At 45.5% G+C, this 21,898-nt stretch overlaps 1 protein-coding gene across 4 annotated transcripts in view; it reads right to left on the bottom strand.

Annotated features, from left to right (window-relative positions):
• The window catches only part of TCOF1 (treacle ribosome biogenesis factor 1), a 79,072-nt gene that overhangs the window by 32,973 nt on the left and 24,201 nt on the right, over positions 1-21,898 (bottom strand). For 3 of the 4 annotated variants that reach the window (XM_036751263.1, XM_036751264.1, XM_036751266.1), the window contains 14 exons: positions 21,171-21,244; positions 20,124-20,345; positions 19,107-19,316; positions 13,291-13,473; positions 12,871-13,086; positions 12,423-12,680; positions 11,992-12,219; positions 8,959-9,168; positions 8,213-8,431; positions 6,035-6,265; positions 4,935-5,165; positions 3,825-4,064; positions 1,450-1,689; positions 564-737 (listed from right to left, as the gene is read on the bottom strand). In XM_036751263.1, the coding sequence (XP_036607158.1) occupies positions 564-737; positions 1,450-1,689; positions 3,825-4,064; positions 4,935-5,165; positions 6,035-6,265; positions 8,213-8,431; positions 8,959-9,168; positions 11,992-12,219; positions 12,423-12,680; positions 12,871-13,086; positions 13,291-13,473; positions 19,107-19,316; positions 20,124-20,345; positions 21,171-21,244 (2,936 nt within the window). The remainder of the gene's footprint in view (positions 1-563; positions 738-1,449; positions 1,690-3,824; positions 4,065-4,934; positions 5,166-6,034; positions 6,266-8,212; positions 8,432-8,958; positions 9,169-11,991; positions 12,220-12,422; positions 12,681-12,870; positions 13,087-13,290; positions 13,474-19,106; positions 19,317-20,123; positions 20,346-21,170; positions 21,245-21,898) is intronic. The other variant, XM_036751265.1, reaches the window with a different exon arrangement.

The following is a 21,898-nucleotide window of genomic DNA, read 5'->3' as shown; positions in this document are numbered from 1 at the left end:
GTCACAGACCCCAGAGAAGTCACCTGGAGGTGGCAATCACTGCAGGTGCAGGCACGGGGGCTTCGAGGATTTGAAAAGACCTTCCAGAAACTTGTCTTGCCTCCTTTGGCAAGAGGAACATGACAAAGGGAACCCGGGGAATTATAAGGTGTTGTTGCAAGGGTGTTAGAAGATCCAGAGTGTAAGAGACCTTAAAGGCACGAAGGTAAAATCTCTTCCATTTACAAATGATGAGACTGAGGCCCTCTCTTGGTTAAGTGACTTGCCCAATGTCACACAGGTGGCAGAGCCGGAATTTGAATCCAGGTTCACTGCCCCCCCCAAACCAGTGGGCTTTCCAGTCCACCAAGTGATCTGTTCTGAAGATTTCAGAGCTGAACCATATGTAAAATGGATACATGTTGTGACAAAGGAAGGAAGATGAGAATGGAGAGTCAACATCACACTGCCACCTGGACGCTTTGCCTGAAGACTGAAGCGGGCTAAGAGGCTAATCTGACATGGCCTCAGTAGCCAGGAACAAGCTGTAGCATGACGGCTGCCTCCCCTCCCTCTGACCTCACCTGTCTTTGGGATGCTGGGATCACCAAATCATCACTGCTGCTGGAGCTGTCATCTGAGCTGCTGGAATCTACCTTCGCCACCTGAAGGGAGGCCGCTGCTGACTTTCTGGGAGATGATATGGTGGTCCCTTTCTTTCCCTCCAAACCTGGAGAAACTGTGACTGCAGGTTTTACCTAAAACCAAGAGGTAGCACTGAGAGGAGGAAGAGAAGAGGCAATGGTCGCCTCCAGATTAAAGAGACTGGATGAAGACAAGTACACATAAGGGACACACCTGGCCCTGAGATACTGAGATGCTGTCTTCCCATTCTGAATCCTCACTGCTCTCCAAAGTCTCTTCTGGTCTCCCAAGCCATGCTGTCTTAACTTGGACCTCTCCTTTGGTCTGGAGAGGTACATTCCCTGATTTCAAGGGGGATGGAGTAGACGCTTTTCCCTGGGAGCCCTTAGTGGAGACTGGGGAGATGGAGGTCCCTTTCCCTGATGGGGTGTGAGCTTGGCCAGGTTTCACTACTGGCTTTGCCTAAGGCCACAGAGAGAAAAGAAAGGAATCAAGGACTGTGATCCAAGAATCAAGGCTTATCAAAGTCTCATGTTGATCAAAAATCAAACTGATGAGAAGCTATCAGGGCCAACAGAAGTTGGACCAAATGCACAGGAAAGCTTGACAAGAGACACCCCAGAACTCTGAAAGCCTCTGCTCTTAAGACTGTTGTTTCATTCCCTTTTATGCCTCAGATTTCAGAGGTCCAGAATCTACCTGGAAATGGGTTAAAATATAACCAATTCCTATTTCCTCATCTGCAAAATGAGGAAGTTTCACTGGGTCATCTCTACAATCCCTTCCTGATCTAAAAATGACCCAATGACCCTCTCCAGGCCTCACCTGTCCCTGGGATGCTGGGGTCTCCTCCTCACTCTCTGACTCCTCACTGCTTTCGGAAGTGTCCTTGGGTCTCCCAGGTCCTGCTGCTTTGGCCTGGGGGGGCACAGTCGGCACAGTCCCTGACTTCCAGGCAGCTGGAGCAGACACTCTCCCCTGAGTGCCCTTAGCAGAGATAGGAGCCACAGGGACCCCTTTCCTTGGAGGGGTGTCCACTTGGGGAGCTTTCACTGTGGGCTTTGCCTAAGATTGCACAAAGAAAATAACATAAGTGAACACTGGGAATATAGAATGACTGATCCAGCAATCGAAGCTGTCCATGCTAAGCAAACTGATGAGAACGTATCAGGAACCACAGATGCTGAGCCAAAGAAGAAAGGAAGCAGCAGCCCAGGACCTCTCCTCTCTCACTCACTCCTCAAACCTACCCAATCTGGTTTTCCAACCTCATCATTCAATGAAATCAGTTACTTGTGGTCTCTTCATTGTCAAACTGGATGGTTGTACTTCAGTCTTCATCTTTCTGGACCTCTTGGTAGCATCTGACACTCTCTCCTTTTGGTGTTCTGGTGATACTGTTCTCTCCTGGTTCTCCACCAACCAACCAACAAGTGTCAGATCACTCCCTCACCATCTCTTTTACTGGATTCTCCTTCATGTAGCACCCCCTAAGTATGGCTGTCCTCCAAAACTGTCCCTGGTCCTGTTCTCTTCTCCCTTTATGTTCTCTCTCAAGGTGACCTCATCTGCAATCTTGGCTTTAATTGGCATCTCAATGCAGACTGTCAATCTAAACATTCAGCCTGGAATTTCTCTCCTGACCTCTAGGCTGAGTAGTGCATCACCAACTGCCTATTGGAAATTTCCAACTGTATGTTCCACAGGCATTTCAAACTCAACAAGTTTATAACTGAACTCATTATCTATCTCCCCCAAACCCACCTCTCTTCCAAACTTCCCTATTACTACCAAGGGTATCACTATCCTTCTGGTTACGCAGGTTCACAACCTCAGAGTCATCCTTGACCCACCACTCTCTCTCACCAGACATATACAATCAGTTCCAAGTCCTAATGATTGTACCAATATAACATTTCTTCCATCTACTCTCTTTTCTTGTGGGGTTTTCACCTCATCACTTCTCCTCTTGACTATGCAATAGCCTCCTCATTAGTCTCTCTGCCTCAAATACAGCTCCTATATTTTTCTTTCTTTCTATTGTTTTTTTTGTGTGTGTGATGAGGTTTTCCTATTTTGTCCATGCTGGAAGTGTAGCAGCCACTGATGGGCCTTATCCCACTTGTGACACCCATGGAAGGCTGGACCTGCTTCTACCGCCAGAGAGAGAGAACTGACAGATTCTGAGTGCAGACTGAAGCATATTTTTTTCTTTTGCAAAATTGCTAATGTAGAAATGTTTTGTATAACTTCATATGTATAAAGTGTACCATATTTCTTGCCCTCTCAATGGGTGGGGGAAGGGTAGACAGAGCGAGAGAATTTGGAAACGAAAAAAGAAATTTTAATTTAAAAAAAAGAACTAGGCCTGTTAGCCCTTCCTTAGGCAGCCTGGTTCCCTCTCTTGCACTCTTCCTCCACTCCAGGATCTTTTCATATTGGTGAGCTGACTTGGTGCATACATTACTGGCTTTAGCACTATTGTGGTTCAGAATTCTCAAGCTCAAGTGATCCACCAGCCTCAGATTCCTAGTAGCACAAATTGTAAGAGTGTTTTCCATTACTGGTGAGATCAAAAACAAACTCCTCTGGCATACAAAGCTCTTCCTGCCCTGGTTCTAACCGGCCTTTCAAACTTTCTTATTCACCTTCCTGTTATTCTATGGTCTGGCCTTCTTGCTCTGTCTCACACATGCCCCTTCCTCTTCTACCTCCAGGGGTTTTACAAGGCACCTTAGAATCCCTTGATTCCTCCAGGCATGATCTTCTACAGGAAGCCTTTTCTAATCCCTGCCCTAGCTATGAATGCCTTCACCCCAAAGTCAACTTCTTTTACTTTGTACACATGTATACCCATGGATGGGGTATAAGCACTTTGAGGGCAGGGATTATATATCACTTTTGTCTTTCTTGGCACACAGTAGACACTTAATAAATGCTTAGCGAGACAGGCATTATCCCACCCCTGCAGGAAGAAAGCTGGGCTCCAAGTCTATTTTCTGGTTCCACTCTGTGCTTCAGGCTTCAGAGGTCCCCTTCCAAGCCAGAAGGTGCTCAGTGCAGGCCAGAAGGGACCTGAACTGAAATAGTCTTAGAGAATAAACTAATCTCTGTTTCCTTATCTGTAAAATAAAGGAGTTGCACTGGATCTATTTCCTTCCAGTTTGAAACATGACCCAATGACCCTCTCCAGGCCTCACCTGTCCCTGGGATGCTGGGGTCTCCTCCTCACTCTCTGACTCCTCACTGCTTTCAGAAATGTCCTTGGGTCTCCCAGGTCCCGCTGCTTTGGCCTGGGGGGGCACAGTCGGCACAGTCCCTGACTTCCAGGCAGCTGGAGCAGACACTCTCCCCTGAGTGCCCTTAGCAGAAATAGGAGTGACAGGGACCCCTTTCCTTGGAGGGGTGTCCACTTGGGGAGCTTTCACTGTGGGCTTTGCCTAAGATTGCACAAAGAAAATAATACAAGTGAACACTGGGAATATAGAATGACTGATCCAGCAATCGAAGCTGTCCATGCTAAGCAAACTGATGAGAACGTATCAGGAACCACAGATGCTGAGCCAAAGAAGAAAGGAAGCAGCAGCCCAGGACCTCTCCTCTCTCACTCACTCCTCAAACCTACCCAATCTGGTTTTCCAACCTCATCATTCAATGAAATCAGTTACTTGTGGTCTCTTCATTGTCAAACTGGATGGTTGTACTTCAGTCTTCATCTTTCTGGACCTCTTGGTAGCATCTGACACTCTCTCCTTTTGGTGTTCTGGTGATACTGTTCTCTCCTGGTTCTCCACCAACCAACCAACAAGTGTCAGATCACTCCCTCACCATCTCCTTTACTGAATTCTCCTTCATGTAGCACCCCCTAAGTATGGCTGTCCTCCAAAACTGTCCCTGGTCCTGTTCTCTTCTCCCTTTATGTTCTCTCTCAAGGTGACCTCATCTGCAATCTTGGCTTTAATTGGCATCTCAATGCAGACTGTCACATCTAAATATTCAGCCTGGAATTTCTCTCCTGACCTCTAGGCTGAGTAGTGCATCACCAACTGCCTATTGGAAATTTCCAACTGTATGTTCCACAGGCATTTCAAACTCAACACGTCTATAATAACTCATCATCTTTCCCATGGGGCTTCAGAGGTCCCCTTCCAAGCCAGAAGGTGCTCAGTGCAGGCCAGAAGGGACCTGAACTGAAATAGTCTTAGAGAATAAACTAATCTCTGTTTCCTTATCTGTAAAATAAAGGAGTTGCACTGGATCTATTTCCTTCCAGTTTGAAACATGACCCAATGACCCTCTCCAGGCCTCACCTGTCCCTGGGATGCTGGGGTCTCCTCCTCACTCTCTGACTCCTCACTGCTCTCAGAAGTGTCCTTGGGTCTCCCAGGTCCTGCTGCTTTGGCCTGGGGGGGCACAGTCCCTGACTTCCAGGCAGCTGGAGCAGACACTCTCCCCTGAGTGCCCTTAGCAGAAATAGGAGTGACAGGGACCCCTTTCCTTGGAGGGGTGTCCACTTGGGGAGCTTTCACTGTGGGCTTTGCCTAAGATTGCACAAAGAAAATAACATAAGTGAACACTGGGAATATAGAATGACTGATCCAGCAATCGAAGCTGTCCATGCTAAGCAAACTGATGAGAACGTATCAGGAACCACAGATGCTGAGCCAAAGAAGAAAGGAAGCAGCAGCCCAGGACCTCTCCTCTCTCACTCACTCCTCAAACCTACCCAATCTGGTTTTCCAACCTCATCATTCAATGAAATCAGTTACTTGTGGTCTCTTCATTGTCAAACTGGATGGTTGTACTTCAGTCTTCATCTTTCTGGACCTCTTGGTAGCATCTGACACTCTCTCCTTTTGGTGTTCTGGTGATACTGTTCTCTCCTGGTTCTCCACCAACCAACCAACAAGTGTCAGATCACTCCCTCACCATCTCTTTTACTGGATTCTCCTTCATGTAGCACCCCCTAAGTATGGCTGTCCTCCAAAACTGTCCCTGGTCCTGCTCTCTTCTCCCTTTATGTTCTCTCTCAAGGTGACCTCATCTGCAATCTTGGATTTAATTGGCATCTCAATGCAGACTGTCAATCTAAATATTCAGCCTGGAATTTCTCTCCTGACATCTAGGCTGAGTAGTGCATCACCAACTGCCTATTGGAAATTTCCAACTGTATGTTCCATAGGCATTTCAAACTCAACATGTCTATAATAACTCATTATCTTTCCCATGGGGCTTCAGAGGTCCCCTTCCAAGCCAGAAGGTGCTCAGTGCAGGCCAGAAGGGACCTGAACTGAAATAGTCTTAGAGAATAAACTAATCTCTGTTTCCTTATCTGTAAAATAAAGGAGTTGCACTGGATCTATTTCCTTCCAGTTTGAAACATCACCCAATGACCCTCTCCAGGCCTCACCTGTCCCTGGGATGCTGGGGTCTCCTCCTCACTCTCTGACTCCTCACTGCTCTCAGAAGTGTCCTTGGGTCTCCCAGGTCCTGCTGCTTTGGCCTGGAGGGGCACAGTCCCTGACTTCCAGGGAGCTGGAGCAGACGCTCTCCCTTGAGTGTGCTTGGAGGAGATGGAGGTAACAGTGGTTGCTTTCTGTGAGGAGGTATTGATTTGTGGAGCTTTCACTGCTGGCTTTACCTGAGGTTATAAAGAAAAGGTAGAATAGGCAGAAATGTTAGGGAATTCCTAGCCAGGGATGAACCTGTATCACTTTTCCCCCACTCAATACCAATGTCTTTGTTATTTTATTGTATTTTCCCAGGGAAGGAAGATAAAAGGGAGAGCATTATCTTGAAAGAAAAGAAGTTGGGGTGGGGTGGCCAAAGAAAGAGAAGGTGTTATTTATTATGTGTTACAAATGGGTGGTGGGGAGGTTTGGGGGATGGGGAGGGAAAGGGAAGGGAAAGAAAAGAAACTTCAAATGTAAAGAACGGAAAATCATCAGGGCCCAGGCCAAGTGGGCTCAGTTTCCAGAAGCTCAGGAATGAGAGCAAAGACACAAACCAGTAGAGTTACACTTTTCCCCTCCCTGTCATACTGAAAGTTCAAGAACTTAACAAAAAAGCTTTGATTTTGAGGAGTAAACATGAAAATACATTTGTCTGTCTCCTGGAACACATTCTGTGGTCACTGACCACAAGATTCTCAAGATTGTTTCTCATCCTGGTGGAGAAGAGGTCTGTCTGCGGATCTCTTGTAATACCACATCAGAAAAGATCTGGATCCGTAGACATTTGCCTCGCCCCTCCCAGGGGAGCTGACCTGTGACCCCCAAATCTGCCACTGCCGATGAAACAGGCTGGAAGTTACCCTACTTTTGCTGAAACTGAAGTCTGGAACAAAAGAAGCTAAGCATGAAATGGATTTGAAGCACTTTCACTCCCAAACCTCCAGTACTGCTCTCTCTTGGTTCTTTTCCTGCCCATCTGACCGATCATTCTTTCTCCTTCACTGAACATCCACACCATGCACACTAATTGTAGGGATCCCCCAAGGCTCAGTTCTGGGCCCTGTTCTCTCTCTATTATTTCACTAAGTGATCTCATGGGCTTCCCTAGCTTTATGCAGATGACTCTCTCATCTACTGCTTCAGACACAATTTCTATCCCCAATACCTCTAGTTCCCACTCTCTAAATGCCTGATATCTGCTTTCCTGCAGGTATCTTAAACTCAACATATCCAAAACTTCAGTTATTTTTCTCTCTAAACCCTCCGCCTTTCCAAACTTCCTTATTACCACCGGGGGCCCACTATCCTCCCAGGCACTATCTCTCACCTCCCTACACCTTCACAATGACTGGGTCTCTCCTTACGGCTGCTATCACCCTGGCGCAGGACCTCATCACCCCCTGCCTGAAGTACTACAACAGACTGGTGGGGGCTCTGCCCATCTCTGCTTTCTCCCCACTCCCATCCAACCTCCACTCAGCTATCAAGGAAACTCATCTTCCTAAATCGTAGGTCTCACCGTGTCACGTACTACCCTTCAGCCCCTCCATTCGATACACTGCCGTGGTTCCTTATCACTTAAAGAATTGAACGTGTAATCCTGCTGGATGAAGCTTTTCCTGACCTGCCCCCTTTCCAGTCTTCCTATACCTTATGCACTCCTGCACATTCTTTGATCCAGGGATGGTGTCCCCCTTGCTATTCCTTAAATGACTCCAAGCATTTTCACTGGCTGCCCCCATGCCTGGAATGCCCTCTGTTTTCATCTCTACTGTCTGGCTCCCTTCAAGGCTCAGTTAGAGTCCCACCTTCTGCAGGAAGCCCTTCCCCACTCCTCCTTAATCTTAGGGCCTTCCTTCAGTGACTATCCCCAATTTATCCTCCACATATATCTTGTTTTTATATAGTTGTTTGCATGTTATCTTTCCCATTAGATCCTGTGAGCTCCCTGAGAGCAGAAACTGTATTTCATCTTACTCTGTATGCCCAGCGCTTAGCAGTGCCCGGCACACAGGAGAGGCTTCATAGATGCTAAGTGACTGGCTGACTTCAGAGATCAGTATTCTAGCCAGAAGCAGTTCCTACTCTACATGGGGACAGGCCTGAAGTAGAGCCAGCCAGAGACAACAACTTACCTGTCCTTGGGATGCAGGTACCACAATCTCACTGTCTGTTTCCTCAGAGCTCTCAGAACTCTCCTCTGGCTTCCCAGGCCCTACTGCCTTGGCCAGAGATGTCCCCTTGGCACTGGAAGCTGCAGTAACTAACTTCCCCAGAGCTGGAAGAACTCCCTTCCCCAAGGGCCCTTTGGTAGGAGAGGTTTTGACCTGAGGAGTTTTCACAGATGATATCACCTAGTGGGAAGAAAGCAGAACCAGAGAAGAAGTTAGGAGTCAAATGAGAAGTGGCCCATTTTGGGCTAGTTTTGACATCAATAGGGGCAAAACTATCCTCTATCTCTAATCCAAGAAATAGCCAGAGTTAGATTTTTCAATCACACGCGCGCGCGCACACACACACACCACACACACACACACACACACACACACAGGAACTCAAGGTGTGATAGTAAAAAAGACATCATTATTGGTAAAGTCTTCGGGCCTCCTCAGGTAAGGGCTGGTTAAAAAAAAACCCAAACAATTAAACAACCTTCCAAGAGACTAGGTACCTGTCTGTGGCTGCAGGCTGTGAACCTGAGTAGAGATGTGGGGGGTGTCTGTATTTGAGTATCTCGTAACCCATATGTAGATCACACTTAGAACTATCCCTGTCAGGTAGCTAGCACAAGGATCTATTATCCCCATTTGAAGAGGTTCAGGCAGGATCACAAGATCTGGAGCTGGAAGCCTCCCTCTAACCTCCCTCTCAGACTTCTCACCCGTCCCTGGGATGCAGGAGTCTCCACTTCGCTCTCAGACTCCTCACTGCTCTCAGAACTCTCCTCTGAGCCTCCAGCTCCCACTCCTTTGGCTAGAGGTCTCACCTGCGCACTGGGAGCTGCAGTCGCTGTTCTCCCAGGAGTGTGAAGAGGGCTCTTAGTTGATGGGGCAGGGGTGGCTTTGGCTAGAGCTTTCCCTGAAGGCTTCACCTAGAGGGAGAGAATAGGTTCAGAGAAGGAATTAAGAGTCACGGGAGGAGATCAAATACTCCAATTAGGACTAATAAGAATAATCCCTAACATTTATATAGCACTCTAAGGCTTGCAAAATCCTTTAGTTCTAGTATCTCAGCAACCCTGGAAGGCAGATACTATAATTATCTCTATTTTACAGATGAGAAAACTGAGGCACAGGGAGATTAAGCAACTTGCTCAGCCAGTAGGTGTCTGAGGTAGGAATCGAACTCATGATTTTCAGACTCCAGGCCCAGCACTTCATACACAGTGCCACCCAGCTAGTAATCCCAGCAGGAGATGAGGAAGGTTTGAGCTAGAATTACAGCTAAAAGGACAGGAAAAAAAGGAAAGGATGAGGTAGATGTGAAGAGACAAGACTTGGGGACTAGGTGGCTATGGAAGGAGAGGGGGAGGGAAGAGTTGGCTACAAACTCAAGTGACTTGGAAGATGGCAGTGTTCTCAACAGAAATAAATGAATTCTTGAAAAGGGGAGGTTGAAGCAAGGGGAAGGGAGCTTGACAAGAATCATTTGAGACATGTTGAGCTTGAGATGGTAAAGGCACAGTCGGGTGGAGATGTCTAGAAGGCAGTTAAGACTGGAGTGGGGAGAAGAGCTCAGGACAGCTACCTGTCTATCCATCTATCTATATCTATCTGTCTGTCTGGCTATACATCCATCTAATGATAAATACATCTACTTATCTCTATCTATACATGTATTATCTATACATCTATTTATCTATCTACAACCGAGAGACATCACGGAGCTTAGAACAATCAGAGTGTAGCACACCGATAATCCAGAAAATAAGAAACAGAAGGAATAGCCATACAGACAGGAGAACTGTACAAGAAACATGTCATAGAAACCAAGGGAAGAGAATATGATGGGGGTAACAAAACAGTATGACAAGTTTCAGAGAAGTCAAGGTGGATGAGAAATGAGAAGAAGTCATCAAATGAAGTGACCACTAAGCACCTGAAGTATGCCGTTTCAACAAGAGAGAGCAGGGACACAAAAGGCTAACATACTGTGCATCTCCTTAGACCATGCACTACCACTACAAGGTAGGTCTATACTCCAAGATGAAGGAGGAGGAAGACTCAAACACACAAAAAATTTATAGCACATCTTTTTGTGATGGCAAAAAACTGCCAAGTAAGGAGCGACCATCATTGGAAAATGACTGAATAAACTGGTGGCATGGGAATGCAGTGGAATATTATTTCTTAGAAGAAATGAGCAAGGGGATAGTTTCTTAGGAACCTAGCAAGACAGGTTTGAACTGAAATAGAGTGAAATGAGAGAACCAGGACACACTACAAAGACTATAAACACAGCTCTGAAAGACTTGAGATCACCAGTCAATGCAATGACCAACCACAATTCCAGAGGATCCACCAAGGGATGTTGGATTCAGGCTGAAGATTGAGATGTATACTTTTTGGACACTGTGAATGTTTTTCTTGACTCAATATGTTTGTTAAAAGGGTTGTCTCCCTCTCCTCCATTCAGGGGGGAGGGAGAGAGAAAATATTTTGATTTATTAAAAAAAAATTAACGTACAAAGAAAAATGGTACGGACAGAAACCAGATAGCACAGAATGGATAACTGAGTGGGCAGAGAAAAAATAAAGGCAGAAAGGACAGAAAGTTCTTTTTAGGAGTTTGACAGGGAAAGGGAAAAATAAACCAGCTGCTTGAGGGCATAATAAGATCAAGTGCAGGTGGTTTTTAAGGATGGGGGAGGCCTGTTCACATCTGTAGGTAAGAAGGAAAGAAACAGTTGATAGAGTGAGACTGAAGATGAAAGACTGATGAAGCAGGGATCTCCTCAGGGAAATGGGAAGCCACGGAAGGTCCAGGAGTAAAACAGGAGAAATGGGTGAAAATGTAGAGCAGTTTTGAGCTGTGGAGTAGGGGAAATGAAGGATGGCCTCAACTTCCTCAGTTACACATAAGTAAAGGACATCTGTCAAAAGAAAGGGGAGGCATCTGGGAGCCAAAGGAGAGACGGGTGTGGAATAATCACAAAGGGGAGTGGGACAGACTGTCAAAGAAAACCAAGAGCACTTCTGTGTTGGCCAGGGATCGGCTGGGAATGGAGAACAGGAATCTGGGGTGGACCCAGTCTGCCCAATGGTGTGACTTCTTCCATAATGCTCAGCAGCTTGGGAGCCCAAGTGGGGAAGGTAGCTGGTAGAGGTGATCCAGGGTTGAGGACTAGCGGAGCAGGTTTGGCAACAGGACAGGGAGATAAAGTAGTCAAAGGGTAGGATGATGCAAAGTTGAATCAACTAACTAGAGGGTCAGAACAGTTAAGGGAAGAAAGTGAGGGGCCGTGTCAGTGCTGCTGTCCCAAGAAAGCAGGGGATTTATACCCGAAAGGGATCTTTTGTTGCTGTTGCTCAGTCGTGCCTGACTCTTCACGACTCCATTTGGGGTTTTCTTGGCAAAGCTACTGGAGTAGTTTTTCATTTCCTTCTCCAGCTCATTTGACAGATGAGGAAACTGGGGCAGGCAGGGTTAAGTGACTTGCCCAGGGTCACACAGCTAGGAAGTGTCTGAGGTCTGATTTGAACTCATGAAGAGGAGTCTTCCTGACCCCTTGCCCAGGGCTGTACCCACTACACTACCTAGTTGCCCAGAAGGGATCTTAGAGACCCTGTGCTACAATCCCCTCAATGTGCTGATGAGACACCTATGACTCAGAGTGGGGAAGGCAAAGCTGGTATTTAGGCAATGTTTCCGGACCCCTAGTCCCATAGTCATTTCCTCCTCTCTCAAGTCTCACCTGGGTCTGGAGTGTAGGGGTTTCCTCTTCACTTTCTGACTCCTCGCTGCTCTCAGAGCTCTCTGACCCAGAGGCCTCAGCAGCTGATGGTGCCTTGACTCCAGAAGTCAGAGTCCCTGACTTCCCAGGGACAGAAAGGGGCTCTTTCCCCAGGGGCCCTTGGGTTGGGGCAGGAGCAACTTTTGTTGTAATGGCATTAACCTGGGAAATTTTCACTGGTGATTTTTCCTGAGATGATGAGGAAGGAGAAAAAAGTGAAAAAAAAAATCTGAGATTCAGAGCCATGACTCTCTCCAACATTAGGGACTTCCTTACCCAGTAAACGAGACCCAAATTAAACACCAATTTCGTTAAGGGGCCGCACGCCTGAAGGGCTTATTAGCCAGTGGCAGCTTGGACCCATCAACTAGGGGAATAGTCTAAGCCATCACCTTTTCCTGAGGTGCTTTGATCTCTTCTTCACTCTCTGACTCCTCACTGCTCTCAGAACTAGTCTCTGAACTTCCAGGTTCTAATGCCATGGTTGAAGGCCCTGTCTTGGCCTGGAGGGCTGATGGCCCTGTCTTGGCCTGGAGGGCTGATGGCCCCGTCTTGGCCTGGGGGGCTGAAGTTATTGGTTTTCCAGCAGCAAGAAGGGGCCCTTTCGCTGGTGTAGCACTGGCTTGGGGAGACTTCCCTGATGATTTTCCCTAAGATCACAAGGAAAAAGAATAAGAGGGAAAGAAATCAGATTCAGTTATTCCTTTGCAGGTTTCCATGGCCCTCCATGATCAGCAAACAAGTCCCATATGAGACATAAATTGCTTGTCAGAGTTGTGCAACCCTTGAGTAGCTTAGGTCATTATACCAAAGGGACTGGTGTAAAGTATGAGGTATCACCTGTCTCTGGGGTACTATGACGTCCTCTTCACTCTCTGAATCCTCACTGCTATCAGAACTAGTCTCTGGAAAACTGAATCCTGGTACATTGGCTGAGGGTCCTAGCTTGGCCTGGAGGGCCCCTTTTCCCAGGGGCACCTTAGTGAGGTTTGAAGGGGCAGGGACTCGATTTTCTGTTATGGCATTGGCCTGGGGAATCTTCACAGATGATTTTTCCTAAGAGCATAAGGAAAGAAGACAAAAAGGAAAGAAATCTGAGATTCACAGTGAGTACTCCTTTGAGATCTATTGCCTTCTCTGAGCAGCAAACAACTAGCCCCAAGTGTTATATAAATTTGACTACAGAGCTGCACACCTGCAGGGCTGACTAGGCAGCGGCAGCTCATACCCCGGCCCCGGGGGATTGTTGGGAGGCATCACCTGTCCCTGTGGTGCTGAGGCTTCTTCATCACTCTCTGATTCATCACTGCTCTCAGAACTAGTCTCTGGATTTCCAGGTTCTGCTACCTTGGCCTGGAGGCTGGAAGTCACTGACTTACCAGGAACAGGAAGGGCCCCTTTCCCTGGGGATACTTTGGTACCAGAGGCTGGGGCAGTTTTAACCTGAAGAAAACGAACATTAATTAATTAATCACCTACTATGTACAAAGCACTGTAAGTCAAGAGGGACACAAAGAAAAGGCAGGAGGAAGGTAATACAAGGTGAGGAAGGAGGAAGAAAATACTTTTAGCTAGGAATGATGGGTATTTAGGAAACTCAGGGAAGACTGTGAGGGAGGTGGCCCATGAGCTGAACCCTGAAGGCAAATACATCAAGTAATCATCACCCCCACAGCGAACATTTATAGAGAGCCTGCTGTGTCCCAGGCGCTGTGCTAAGCGCTTCTTACAAATATCTTATTTGATCCTCACAACAACCCTACTATCCTTATTTTATAGATGAGGAAACTGAGGCAAACAGAGGTTAGGTGACTTGCCCAGGGTCATACAGCTATGAAGTGCCAGAAACTAGGCTGGAACTCAGGTCTTCCTGATTCTGGGTCTGGTGCTCCATCTACACCAAGCTGCCCTGTTGAGAACCATGAGTGAAGGAAAAAGCTAGCCATCCAGTCTGGTTAGAATTCGGAGTGTATAAAGAAGAAGAAAGATAGATTGGAACAAGATTTCAAAGAGCCTTAAATGCTAGGCTAAGCAGAATGTATTTTATCCCAGAGGCAACAGAGTCACTGATGGCTTGAGAGGAGTAACAAGGTAGACCTGTGGCTTGGGAAAATTGTTTTCATAACTATGTGAGGGAATGTGATAGCAATTTAGATTTGAAGATCTTTCCCACCCATGTGACCTGCTTATGTCATGGGAAGCCTAAGTCACATGCGGTGGGAAGAGCTTGCTGAGAGGAAAAAGAAATTGTATCACAGGAAATGCTGAGCAGTGATGACAGAGCGGAGAGAGAGAGAACAGACATGTGGTGGCTGTGAGTGAGTTTTTGGGAAGGCCCCAGCAGTGGGGTGGAGAGGTTTTGGGATGGAGTGGTTCTCTGCTGTGATGTTGTGAACTTATTGGTTATGGGATCTGGTTATCTGGTGTCTGAATAAATGGTTTACTTCTTCTACCTCCTATGTGGAGAGTCTTAATTTTTTAGTGGCAAACAACCAGGAACTGGGGGTGGGGGGCGCTGACCATCATTGGGGAACGGATGAATGAACTGTGTTATATGAATGTAATAGAACACTATTATGCTATAAGAAATGAGACAGTTTTAGAGAAACTTGAAAAGACCTAGTAAATAAACTGATGCAGAATGAAATGAACAGAATCTTAAGGACAATTTATATAAGTACAACCCTGTAAATTAAAGTAACTTTGAAAGACTTCAGAATTATGATCAATGGAATAACCAATGCCTACTCAAGAGGACGAATATGAAGCAAGCTGCCCACACCTGACACAGGGGTAGGAGACCTGAGGAAGAAAATGAGATGTACAATTTATTTTTCTTGCCTATACTTATTTGTTACAAGGGTCACTTTTTATTTCTAATTTTGGAGGGAAACAATAGATAAATGATTAAAGAATATGAATAGACAGTTTCCTATAAGAAATTCAAGTTATCAAAAACAATATGAAAAAATGCTTTAAAGTCAAGTCAATAAGCATTTATTTATTAAGCACATGCTGGGCCCTGACTTGATATAACGCTAAATTATTAATAATTAGAGAGGTACAAATTACAGCAACTTCGATATTTTACCTCCTATCTACCAGACTGGCAAAGATGATAAAAGGGGAAAATGACAATTGTTGGGTCTTTGGAAAATAGGTCTAGTACTACACGGTTGTGAAGCTGTGAACTGGTTCCACCGTTCTAGGGAGCAATTTGTAATTATGCCCCTAAGGGTGATAAAACTGCAACCCTTTGACCTGGGCATCTCAGTACCAGCCCTAACCTCCAAAGAGATCAAAGAAAGAGAAAAAAGATCTGTGTGTGCAAAGGTATTGGCAGCAGACCTTTTTTGCAGGAGCCCCAAATTGGAAACCAAGGGGCCATCTTCCTAATAAATGAAAGTTGAACAAATTATGTATATGAATTTGTGGTATGTTACTGTGCCACGAGAATGACAAAATGGACAACTTCAGAGGAAACTGGGAAGAGCTTTATGAACTGAAGCAAAGTAGAGTGAGCAGAACTAGGAGAACAATTTGCACAGTGATAGCATTGTAAAGGAAAAACAACTCTGGAAGATATTAGAAGTCTGATCAGCTCGATTGCAAGCCACTCACTTCTTGCCACAGATGACCTTAGAATACTGAAAGAGACATACATTTTGGGGCATGGCCAATGTGGGGATTTGTTTTGCTGGACAACACATGTTTGTGATGAGGGTTTTGTTTTTTGAAGGTTTTTTCCCTTGTTATTTTTTGGCATATGCGTATGTGTGTGTGGAGGGGGTAGTAAAAGGAACAGATTATAAATGCACGTAAAAACAAATAAACTTTTAAAAGGGAAAAAATGTTAGGGGAGGGAATACAGGCGGGAGATGGGGACTAGCAATAAGGATACAAAAAACTCAGAATCATTGCAGCATTTTTAAAAAATGCATAGAAGAGAACAGAAGATGGAAACACAGATAAGCAGGACAGACTGGAAACTAACATGTGGAATTTATTATATTCTTTTAAAAATACCAGCTGAAATAACAGAGATTCGTGGTTTCACGTACAATCCTTTTTTTTGCCCCTATTCCTCTGTCTATGGAAATGTTTATATTTGACGATGTCCATCAAGTCCAGAGTAACCAAACACTAAAATTAAATTATTAAAAAAAATACTCCACTTACCACGTACAGAGTACTGTTTGGGCCTTGAGGAAGAGACAAAGACTAAAAAAAGGTATGTCCTACAGGCCCATGGGGCTTATAGTCTGGTATGGAAGCTTAGACACATAAACAACTATATGACATGTAAATAACTACAAGGAAGGTTAGAGATATGTAAATAACTATCATGTTAGAAATGTGTGAGCGAGAGATTAACAAATTTGCAGATGCTCCTATGAGGCAATATATGGGATCTCAACCTGATAGAGCTGTAAAAAGTGGATTACGGGGAAAGAGACCAGAAAATACTGTAGTAGATGAGGCAGAAGCTCTTCACCTGGGGGTGGCTCTGTGGAATTGTTTCTTAAGTTAAATAACTTAATATATATAAATATATATATAATATATATAAATAACTTAATATAAATAACTGTAACTGCATTTAAATATAACTGTTTCTTTAAATAATCCTACTTATTTTATTTTTGGCACTTAAAAACATCCTGAGAAGGGGGCCATAGGTTTCTCTAGAATGCCAAAGGGTACCAGGAAACAAAAGAGGTTGAGAACCAACTCCTGGACAAGGCAGGATGATGACAAACAGAAGCACAAACACAGGGGTTGGGAGATGCTGTGGTGGGAGAATGAACAGAGCTTGGAGACCCATTCAATGCGGAGGATGTCAGGAGGCCACAGAGATTAAGAGCCTGGGTCAAACTCAGAGAATAGTGTGCTATTAACAGAAAAAAATGCAATTGAAAGAAGCAGCCAGAAAAAAAGAGAAGTAATTTAGTTTTGGACCTGAGTTTTGGGGGCATGTGGGACACATCAAGATCTGTAATATTTGGAAATGTGAGTCTCAAACTCAGGGCAGATTTGAGAGTCTATACATAGAAGTGGAACTTAAAAATGTGGAAGTGGATGATATTCTAAGACAGAATATGGCCAATGACAGGGGCTTAGCCCTACTAAGTGGGTGCAAACTGAAAGAAGATGCAATGAGGTAAATAGAAAATATATGAAGGAAGTAATATCATGAGAGTTCTAGGCCAGGAAAGTCAAAGAAGGAGATATTATTAAAAAAAATGATGCCAGTCAATATGAAGTTATATGTAGAAGATATATTGGATTCCATGATGTCTTGGGTGGGGGGGAGCAGGAGAGAAGAAAATCTGGAACTCAAAATTATGTGGAACTGAGAGTTGTAAACTGAAAATAAAAAACTTAACTATAAAATTTCAAAAAAAAAAAATGATGCCGTATGCGGCAGCCCCTCCCTGTACCCTGCTACCAGGGATGCTAAGGTTGTTGGATCTCAAGCTGGGGAGTTCTGAGGCACAGTGGGCTAAGCCAACTGGGTGTCAGCACTGAATTTAGCATTAATATGGTGGGCCCTGACTGGGCTGCTAGGTTGCCTAAAGAGGAGTGAACCTGCCCAGGATGGAAATGGAGGTCAAAGCTCCTCTGCCAATGAGTAGTGGGATGGGTCACCTGCGTAGCCCCTGCACTGTCATAATGGGGCAAAACAGGGAGACCCAGGCTTTAAAAAAAGTGTCAGGGAGATCAAGAAAGGACAAGGAGTCAAGAATTGATGGTTGGGAAGCTAAGAGTGGCTTTGGAAAGAATAATCTTAGTTGCGCTTACATGTATGGGTCAGCCCAGAGGCCTGTGTCAACTTTCCAATTCTGCAATTCCATTAATTCTGAGTAGGGGCAGAATCCAGGAGTGAGTGGAAGAGTGAGGAATTAGGGGCTACTAAAGGACTACTTTGTGAGGAAGTTTGGGAGGGAACACCAATCTTTCGCTCTTTCTGTTACACCAAACTGATTAAACCACATTCAGACAATTCCAAAGTTCTCTTGAGGAAAAATGCCATTCACGTTCAGAAAAAGAAGCAATGGAGCCTGAATGCAGACCGAAGCATGCTATTTTCTCTTTATTTTTTTCCGAGTGTTATTATTTTGGTTTGTTTCTTTTCTCATAACGTGACTAATATGAAAATGTTTTACATGATTGCACATAGATAATCTATATCAAATTGTTTACCATCTTAGGGAAAGGGGAGGTGAGGGAGAAAATTTTAAAAAAATGAATATTAAAAACTTGTCTTTATATGTAATTGGAAAAAATATAATACTATTAAAAATATAACTGTCAGAGACTGCACAGTGCAGTAGGAGAGGGCTAGCTTCAAAACTAGGAAGACCTGAGTTCAACTTCATAGTTTTCTTCTGGCTATGTGACCCTGGGCAAGTCACCTAACTTCTCAGTGTTCTGGGCACTCTCATCTTGGCCATGACAGCGACTGTTATTAATTTCTAGGGAGCAGGAGTAAGCCAGTCACTCTCTCTTTGGGGTGGGTCTTGATGGAACTTGGAGTGACAAGGGCCTCCTCCCCAAAGGCGAAGTTGATCTAGAGAACTATCATTGTCAGCTTTACACAGAGGGGACAAGAAGAAGGGAGGTCAGGAATCTAAGGGGACTTCTAACAGGGCCCCAAAGTTGCAATTTCTGTTGGAAAGCAAATTTCAGGATGGATACTGGGACAAATAAGACGAGAAGTAAGTCAAATTTCACCCCCAACTCTTAACCCCAGTCAAGTAGCTCCATTGGACCACAGGACTGATTTATTTCCAAGTCATAAAGACCTAGGTAGGCCAGAGTACCTGGGGATCAGCATGGTTCCAGGGGTGGGGAACCTGCAGCCTCGAGACCACATGTGGCCCTCTAGGTCCTCAAGTGCAGCCCTTTGACTGAATCCAAACTTCACAGAACAAATCCCCTTAATAAAAGGATTTGTTCTGTAAAACTTGGACTCAGTCAAAAGCCTACACCCAAGGACCTAGAAGGTCACATGTAGCCTTGAGGCCACAGGTTCCCCACCCCTGGCTTAACCTAATCCCTCCCCCAGGCCTCACCGGTTGCTTCTGAAACAACGCATCCTCCTCTTCACTTTCTGACTCCTCACTGGTCTCTGAACTCTCCTCTGCCTTCTGGGCTGTAGCTGCCTTTGAGGGCAGCCCCAAATTCGGTTTGGAGGATGGAGTGACGATTTTCCCTGTGGTTGGAATGGTATTGCCTACTCTCCCCGGTACTGCGCCGAGATGAGGCGTTTTCACTTCCTGTATCTAGAACCAGAAAGGGAACTCACAGGCTCTAGAGCCATTAGGAACTTGGATTAACCAACTAGCCCAACCCATTAGTTGTTACAGATGAGGAAACTGAGGCCCTGAGAAGTTAAATGATCTGCTCAAGCTCACAGTTAATCAGTGGCACTTTGGGGATACAAACCCAGATCCTTTGATGACAATTCCACTGCCCTTCCGCCCACGTCATGATGAAACACAGATATGAGGGTAATGGGAGTTAGCAGTCCCTTCACCCTCTTTAGAATGAGAACTCCTCACCAGGCAAGGAAACTTACAAGTGCTTCCCTTATGGTTAATGAGGACTGAGTAAGAGGGACACATATCCTTGGCACACTGGGGCTCTGGGGGCTTTCCTGGGGCTGCCCAGCTTTGAATAGCCTTGGGCTATATTCTCTAACCCAGCACTTCTTAAATTGTGGGTCTCGAGTGGAAAAGGTTTAAGAAGCCCTGCACGGCCCTCCCCCCACAGAAGCTGAAGCCAATCCTTTTTCCCTGGGACCTCATGGTAGCTTTTCAGCTGAAGAGTTTCCACTGACGGTTTCATTGGAGATCACCATTATCATCACTACTTTCAATTTTTTAAAGGCAGGATATATTAAAAAAATGATTGTCTCAAACTCAAAGGGCTATTCTAGGGAAAACCTTGACCTCCCTCCTGCAGGGTCCAAAGGAAAGAGGAAGTCTCAGGACTCAGCCGCTATCAATTTGGAGGTATATTCTTCTTGAGCAAAAGGCTTATTTGATAATCAAGCTACACCTACATTGCCTCTCCCTCCATAGCCTCACCTGTCCCTGGGGTGATGGGGCATCCTCATCACTCTCGGACTCATCACTGCTCTCAGAAGTCTCTTCTGGACTCTTCTCCTTGGCTGTTGGAGGTTCAGTCACTAATCTCCCAGGAGATGGGGTGACTACTTTCTCCTGGGACCCCTTGGTGGGAACTGAGGCAGCAGAGTCACCTCTCACCAAGGCAGAGTTGCCCTGGGGAGTTCCCATTGCTTTCTCCATCTGATCAAAGGAAGAGACATAAAAAAAAAGATGTAGTGACCTAATTAGGGAAGGGAAAATATGCAGAAGTAGGGGTCAGACAAGTATACTGCTGCATTATCTGCATCAAAACACATTCTCTTATTCTGTTCTGCTTGTCTACACCGGGCTCACTGAAATCCCAGGGGAACCATTCAGGGTCCAGTAACAGAGCTTCACTATAGAATGCCTAGGAGACTAGGGCATTAAAAAAAAAGATCCAATACCAAGAAACATTCTCTTACTCTGATCATCTAATACGCGATCACCCTATTAATTTAAAATGCAAAGGGCCGGAAAAAATCACCAGCAACAAATGCAGCAAACACTCGTGTTGGTGTCTCTGTGCAACGGCGTCCTAGATGCCAGAGGAATATAAAGACAAATGAGATACAGGAGTTTGCAGGGCAGAGGGTGATGAGAGGTAAACTCCAATAGTCAAATGACACGAACGTTCCCATCTTATATGTCTGGATATTCTCTTTCCTACCCTCCCTTCCCTCCAAAAAAACCCAAACATCAAACAAGATAGTAAAGGTCACAGCTTTAACGTTTCCAAGGGTGCCGTACATAATCTCAACATAGCTAACAGGTAGAGCCCAGGCCCCCGTCTTGTCTTACCCTCCTCACTAAACCGTAAGCTCCACGAGGGCAAGTGACCATGTACGCCCCAGAGGGCCTAGCACAGAACAGGCACCCAAGATTTACCAAATAAAGGCAGAAAACACTGATTCCACAAGCAGCTGGGGGGACTGGTTACTGTCGATGCTAGGCTTCCAGGGAGGGGAAGAGGAACGTGGAAATTACCTCTATATCTGTCTCATCCGATGAGGAGTCCTCACTGCTGCTGGTCTCCGTCTTCTTGTCCGGAGGCATTGGGGCTGGGACATGAGGAAGACAGGAAGTATGTGCCTGTCCTTGCTCTCTCATCAGAACGATCCTATTTCCCTCCCTACAAACTCTACCTCAGAAGCCCTGGAAAGGCTGGGGGGCTAAATACGAACTAAGAGCCATGATCCCCAAGCCCCATGACTACCTTTTATAGCTGCTCCAGTCCTCATGTGTTGAAGCATCAGTCCACAGCTGTTTCCATATAGGCATATGAACGGACTAAGAATTAATTACATGAACATGGCGGACATTGTGCCTTATCGCAGCAGGCAGTAGGTGGTGCCAGGCCTGGATTCAGGAAGACCTGAACTCGCATCCAGCCTCTGCAAGACCCTGGGCAAGTCACTGAACCTTTGTTTGCATCAGTTTCCTCAACTGTAAACTGGGGATAATAATAGCACCAACCCCTCAGGGCTGTTATGAGGATCAAATGAGATCATATTTGTAAAGTGCTTAGCATGGTGCCTGGCACATAGTAGGTGCTATATAAAGGCTCATTCCACCCATTCATTTCTGTATCTCTAACCCTTACAAGGACTTGCACACAGGAAATGTCTAATACTTACTGAAGGGACCTAGAACAAGCTCATTGTCTTTCTTTAGCCAGTGGTGTCTCTCCCCCTTGAGGGGTGATAAAGGGGTTT

This window comes from Trichosurus vulpecula, chromosome 3 (genome assembly GCF_011100635.1).
Source record: "Trichosurus vulpecula isolate mTriVul1 chromosome 3, mTriVul1.pri, whole genome shotgun sequence".
NCBI classification, from domain to species: Eukaryota; Metazoa; Chordata; class Mammalia; order Diprotodontia; family Phalangeridae; genus Trichosurus; species Trichosurus vulpecula.
Note: the sequence above shows the minus strand (reverse complement) of the source record. Positions and strands in the feature narration are given on the sequence as shown.